This window comes from Vombatus ursinus, unplaced genomic scaffold (assembly GCF_900497805.2).
Source record: "Vombatus ursinus unplaced genomic scaffold, bare-nosed wombat genome assembly UNPS02013249.1, whole genome shotgun sequence".
NCBI lineage: Eukaryota > Metazoa > Chordata > Mammalia > Diprotodontia > Vombatidae > Vombatus > Vombatus ursinus.
Window position 1 is genome coordinate 1 of NW_020953027.1, and position 6,833 is coordinate 6,833.

At 38.2% G+C, this 6,833-nt stretch overlaps 1 protein-coding gene across 1 annotated transcript; it reads left to right on the forward strand.

Annotated features, from left to right (window-relative positions):
* The first annotated feature begins 6 nt into the window (after positions 1-6).
* Positions 7-3,365, forward strand: LOC114040499 (dimethylaniline monooxygenase [N-oxide-forming] 1-like). Its single transcript, XM_027858625.1, has 3 exons — positions 7-79; positions 1,736-1,808; positions 2,856-3,365. The coding sequence occupies exons 2-3, from the start codon at positions 1,765-1,767 to the stop codon at positions 3,196-3,198; spliced, it is 387 nt and encodes a 128-aa protein (XP_027714426.1). The 5' UTR covers positions 7-79; positions 1,736-1,764; the 3' UTR covers positions 3,199-3,365.
* The last annotated feature ends 3,468 nt before the right edge of the window (positions 3,366-6,833 follow it).

Below are 6,833 nucleotides of genomic sequence, written 5' to 3' on the forward strand. Positions count from 1 at the left end.
ATTGGCCTCATCAAGCCTTTGGGATCCTTGGCATGCACATCGGAAGTACAAGCCCGATGGGCCACAAGAGTCCTGAAGGGTGTGTAGGTGGAAAACATGGGTGGGCAAAGGGGCAAGAGGTGATAAAAGGGAAGATGGTAGGAGGGCAGGGTGGTTTTCAAACTTTGTCTAAGTTGAAATGATGGCTGATTGATTTTAGAGACTAGAAATCTTGATAACTCACCAGTTCCCATTTAAAACAGAGAGAAACTCTAAAAGCTGGATTTATATTAGTATTAACCAAGTCACAGGGTAATGATGACTTATATTGTATCTCTAATTGCAAACAAAGTAGAGACTACAAAATACTCACTTTGTCTACCTACATAAAAGTTCATCAGCCATTTTTGTGAAATTAATGGGCCTAATTAAAACATCAAAATGGTGATCTTATTGAAAATATTTTAGTCATACTGCCTGCTTGGTACAGTGATAAGAGTTATTAAGTACTGATTAAAATGTTGATATGAGAGTTAGTAACTACTGATTAAGATGTTGATGTCAGAGCAGAAGATATTGCTCATGTGGTATCCTCAGAGATCTCTCCTTGATACCTGTTATCATTTTTCTCAATGACTTGGATGAAGGCATGGATGGCGCACTCAAACGTGCCAATGATACAAAAGTGTGAAGGGACTGACAGCACACTGGATTGTGAACCAAACCAAAAACATCTTGACAGGCTAGAACACTGGGCAAATCTAATAAGTAAACTTTTAATCAAGTGAAATTTAAAGTCCTACAACTGGGTTGAAAAATCAACTGCACAAGTATAAGGTGGAAAAAATGTAACTTGAAGCAGTTTAGGTTGAAAAACAAAGATTTGGCAGGTTTCATACTACAAACTTAATATGGGTCAACAGTGTGATAAGGCAATAAAAAAAAAAGTTACTGTGATTCCAGCTTGCATTAATGGAAACATGATTTCCAGAATAAGAGTGGTGATTGTCTAATTGCATTCTGCCATGATCAGACCATACCTGAAGTCTTCTGGTTACTTCTGGACATCATATTTTACTAAGAACATGGATAAACTGGAGAGCATCAGAAGAAGGATGATGAGAATTGTGTAGGTCCTTGAGACCTTGCCATATAAGAATCTCTTAAAGGTACTGGGGAAGTTTAGCTTAGCAAAAAGAGGCATGAAATACACCTGGTAAAAATATTTACACTTACAAGAATATACTTACCTGACTTGGCCTCAGAAGACTTTACTGAGAACAGTGGGTAAAAGTTGCAAGGAGACATTTATGCCTGATTTCAGGGAAAAAAATATTCTAACAATTAGAACTATCCACAAATGAAGTGAACTGCCTTGGAAAGTAATGAGTTCCCTCTCATTGGAGAATAATACTGCAGAAAGTTTTACTTAGGTATAGTTTGGATTGCCTGACTCATGAGGTGTTTCCTAACTCTGAGATTTGATGATAAGGGCCAAAGAACTGGTTAGTTGAGTTACATTTTAGTTTTCTGCTATTTACTTTGACATCATATAGACAAAGACATAGTAAGCCAAAGTCACAAGGATTGTGACAACTTGCCTTTGTGGAAAGTTTGAATATCCAGGAACCTGAATCATTGGTTTTGTCACTCTCTTGGGTACAAGAAAAACAGTGGCCAACCTCACTAATTATAAATTGTGATACTTCATATGGTTTGCCCAGAGTTAAAGGAAACTTTTCATTTTGTTTTGTAGGCTTGAATAAACTACCATCACCAGAGGCCATGAGAGAAGACATTAGCAAAAGGAAAGCCAATAAAGCCACCGGGTAGGCTATGTCCCTTAATTACTTGCATATACTATTTTAATTTACAACTAGAGTTTTCAAAACTTTTCAGTGTTCACAGTAAAGCGTTTCCCTAAAGAGTCAATGATTGGAGTTTTACCCAGTGATGGCAAAAAGCAGTAAATTTCAAACAGAAGGAAAATGGAGCATCAAGAACTCTGGAAGAGTTCTAGGGCAACCTTATTAGGAGCTGCAGGAGAAAGATGAAATAAGGGGACCCAACATGTCACGGCAATGAGGATACTAGATTATCACTATCTACCATGTCAAAGAACTAAGGACTTCAGAATAGGAATAGAGATTTTACCTGGGATTTAATTGGCATAAACAACTCCAAGGTTAGGAAATTCCCTCAACCAAAGCAGGTCAGCACCTTCTCTGAAACTTATGGTTTTGAGAGCTGTATAGAGAAGTGAAAGGTTAAGTGATTTTTCCCAGGAACATAGAGCCAGTCAGAGGCAGAACTTTTAACCAAGGCCATCCTGAATTTAAAGACAGTTCTTTATCCATTATACCAATACTAAGTCCTATGGACCTAGAATTTCAGAATACATGACAGCAGGAGGGATGTCAAAGAAATTAACATCATAGTTTGGTCTGGGACCAGCAAGAGATAGTGCATTATCACCAATCTGGACAGCATAGTCCCAGGGTGGCTGTTTCACAGCTGAGTGGCATATCTCCTCCAGGGCATGATTTCTGGAGGTTTGGTTGGGAGATTAGGGCAGTAGCAGGAAGTACATTGAGGAGAAAGCTAGGATGAAGCATGGTTGGCTCTGGGGCTGGCTAGATAGTTTGACTCTTACCAATTAGAACAGCCCAGCCCTATGGCTATAGTTCCAAAGTAGTGTTTTTAAAAGGAGTTCACTTTATAGTTAGGAAGAGGAGAAGAATTTTGAGAGTAGGAGACATATTAGTACATGTTAGAGTGAAAGACAGATCATGGATATGATTCTGAACTTTAGGAGAAGAATTGTTTTACCCATAATAAGATGACCTTTCTTTTTCCTTTTCCCCTTCTTCACAAAGGTTTGGTTTATACTTCAAACTGGTTTTGCAAACAGATCGTGTCGTATACCTAGATGAACTCTTGTCCTTCATCGATGCAAAGCCCAACTTGTTATCTCTGCTCCTGGTGGACCCACTACTGGCTTTTAAGGTTTTCTTCGGCCCACTTACCCCATACCAGTACCGTCTGACTGGCCCAGGGAAGTGGGATGGAGCCAGGAATGCCATTCTGACCCAGTGGGACCGGACAATCAAGCCAACAAAAACTCGAGTTGTACAAGAGCCTCCAGATACTTTTTCCCACCTACTCAAAGTCTTCAGCTTTTTGGCTCTATTTGTTGCTATATTTCTTATTTTCCAATAGCTGAAGCCCTTGGTTCCTCAGAACAAATGCACAGGGTAGATCCTCCATTAGAGCAGTGCCTTCATTCCTGGGGTCTTTCTCAGAATAACTAACTTGGGGCAGCTAGGAGGTGCAGTGGCCCCGGATTCAGGAGGACCTGAGTTCAAATCCGGTCTCAGACACGTAACACTTACTAGCTGTGTGACCCTGGGCAAGTCACTTAACCCCATTGCCTAGCTAATAAAAAAAAAAAAAAAAGAATAACTAACTTGAGGCCTTATTCTTCCCACCTGGAATCCACATGCACTCTAGAAACTCTATGAAAGCCCTATTGGCCAATAGTGTTCAGTGTGTATTTCTCCCACCCTTGTCCCTCTCCAGCTCTATACTGATCTCTATATTCTACCAATCTATGAGAAAGAAAGTTTTCTGCAAACCTTCAAACAATATACAAATGTGAGCTATGATTGTGGTAATTGTTTTATCTTTATTATCTGCATTTAATACTGGTGGAATAAAATAGTCTTTCCTGATTTTGGTAGTTTCAGAGGAGATACCAATCTCAGTAGTGACACTTCCTTCTCCTTTAGGAAATGTTGTTAATTTAATTTGTGTACTATAGGCAGTCAAAGTCTTCCAAATACTAGGTCTGCGGAGAGGTTGTATGCTACACTTTTCGTTGAAGAGCAATAAAAGAAGTAGCGAACATTTTCAAGTGTTTTTTAATGTCTTTATTGTTGGGAAGTGGAAGAGGGGGTATTTATAAAGAGGTGAATTGGGGGTGAGGTAGGGAAAGAAGACAGGGGAAGTAATGTCTGCTCAGGACCAACATGAATTCTAGGTGGATTAAGTAAATATCTAAGTGGCATACACACACACACACACACACACACACACACACACACACACACAGACTGAAGTTTTCCAACCTGTATTAAGCTGCTGTGAGTCCCAACAATATGAAATAATTTGGTCTCATAATTTGGGAATAATTCAATCCTTCCAGGTATTTTCAGATGAATTCAATGCCCCAGGACAGCCCTACCTCACTCTCCTAAGCCTAGCTATGGGATGTCACCTCCCAGCAAATGAATACTGCCTCTGAGAGCTTCATCTTGTGACACTACTGTGAAGAATGAGGGGTAATTTCTGTTCAGATTCATGACTCCAAACAACATTTAGGTTCAGGACTTCTCAAGGAACAATGCAATTCTCCTTATCTCTTATGTACTGGATTTCTATAACATCTTTTCACCACAAAGTTCAGGCTATCCTGCCCATAAGAGACAGTATGGACATCATTAATAACTGTGCTCAAGAGTGAGTGGCAAAGAGAGATATTCAAGGGGGGAAGGTAGGGAGAGAGAATAAGAAGACATATTGGGAAAGCAAAAGTAACTGTGGTGTCAGAGAATAAAAATTATATAAATTGGACCTAGTATCAGCTTGGTCTGCACAAAGTGCACCTTGATCGTTGTACTAGGAAGATCATAGATTTAGACCTGGAAGAGAACTGAGAGGGTTTTTAATCCAACCCCCCTCACTTTACAGATGAAGAAACTGAGGCTAAGTGAAATGCCCATGGTAGTAAGTGGTAGAGATGGGATTTGAACCTGGGTTCTCTAAATCCCAAGTCATTGTTCTTCCCATTGTGTCATGTTGTGTTGGAGTTGGTTTAATTACGCATCCAAAATCAACAAGAAAGATCTTTTCATGGGATACTTGGTCATTTCATTTTGCTGGATTTGTGGTTAACATTTGTTAAATGACCATTATGACGATAATTACAGTTTATACGCTAATATTTGTTGCAGAGAATTAGGAAATCATGAAATACTATTCAGAACTCATTAAGATTCTCTAAATCAAGTTAACATATACCTTCGTACCTTCTTTCTGGCCCTCACCACCCTCCACAGATGTTATGGTGGAAACTTGATGAGTCAAAGGGAACTGTCTCACACAGAACAAAAGATGACCCATAGGACCAGAGAAGGGTAAATATTAAATTTTCAGATAACAGAAGTGGACGAAGTCTGCAAACTCCAGGCCAATGAGGTTGACCTCAATTCCTGACAAAATTTCAAATGTATTAGTTGAGGAACACTGCATAAATATTCAGAAAGGGAAACAATGATCACTAAGAACTAGCATGACTTCACCAAAAATAGATGTTCCTAGACTAACTTCATTTCTTATTCTGATATTAGACTGGTAGAATAGGGGAATGTTCTAGACATAGTAAACCTATCTTTTAGTAAAAGTCATTGGGCTTAAAAAAAAACACCAATACTACCAAAGTATGAGTCACATTAATACCTCAATTAGATAGTTTTTTAAAGGAATGATTTAATATTATACATGTAGATAGTTATTTAAAAGGAATGATTCAATATTATACTTTTAGATAGTTGTTTAAAAGGAATGATTTAATATTATACATTTAGATAGTTGTTTTCAAGGAATAGTTTAATAGTATACATTTAGATAATTGTTTAAAAGGAATGATTTAGTATTAGACATTTAAATTACTTATATAATTTGTTCAGTCCCCTTTCTACTACATCAGAGATGTCAAACACTCCACCACACAGGCAGCATTATTCCCCAACACTCCCAAGTGTGGCTGAACCAGATTAAAATGTAATTAGGAAATAGTTAGCAAAATAAATCAAAATACAATAGACCATAGATAATGTTAATACATATGTGGATTCCTAAGTCAATTTGCCACCAGAAGGTATCCTTACTGATGGATTAGTGGTCCCATTTCTATTTGAGTTTGACATCACTGGTCTGCACCTGCTTACTGTACTCTTGAGTAAAATAGAGGACCATTGAGTCAACCAAAAAGTCTGGGAGTAACTTATTTAAATGGTTGTCTAAATTGCATATTTCTTTGCAGGGCCAGAATAGGAGAAGAAAGGTGACTGATTCTGTTTGTCACAACAGGAAGACTGAGATTTTGAGAGAGTTCAGAAATTCAGCTCTCCCTAGTGGTCTACTTTAGAAGTGAGCTGATGACTATGTTTTACCCCAGAGCACTTTCTGAGACTTAGATATTATGATGCAGGCTGAGGGTACAGATGGAGGAGGACTGGACTTCCTCCATTTTCTTTCACAAGTCTCTAAACCAGATTTAACAACTCTGGGAGTAGCTTGTCTGTCCTTTACACAACTAAAGAAATATAATAACAGAAAGGCCATGTGGATATCCTATAACTACTTTAAATGAAAAGAATGCTTCATTGATTATTTTCTCTGACGTAGCTAAGAAGTGCCAAGTTTTAATGTATAATTTTAGCCAAGAACAGATTATTTGGCCTTTCAATTCTTAAAAAAAATAACTTAGAGACTGCAACCAGATATCTCCCTTTGCCAAGCCTACTGGGCCAATTTCCTTTGAGATGGGTGTTTGATTATGCATTGGCTTGCTTTCCTAATATTTGTTCTCTGAGGGAGGCAATGGTGATAATAATGAAAGTTTTCACCTATTCTGTGGTTAAGATTATAGCTAGAACACAGGAGAGGGAATAAAGGATGTGAATATGATGAAAGGTTGCTGAGAAAATACTCCTCTGAAAAGAATATCTGGACAAGATCATAGTATCTGTTAAGTAACTTCAATTCCAGAGTCACTGAGGTTCAGGGGATGG

What these genes read in the sequence shown, in the direction of transcription:
- LOC114040499 (XM_027858625.1), top strand. Translation starts at nt 1,765, where the DNA reads ATGAGAGAAGACATTAGCAAAAGGAAAGCCAATAAAGCCACCGG. An exon ending in AAAGCCAATAAAGCCACCGG is followed by an intron (nt 1,809 to 2,855) that starts GTAGGCTATGTC and finishes TTCTTCACAAAG; the next exon opens with GTTTGGTTTATACTTCAAAC.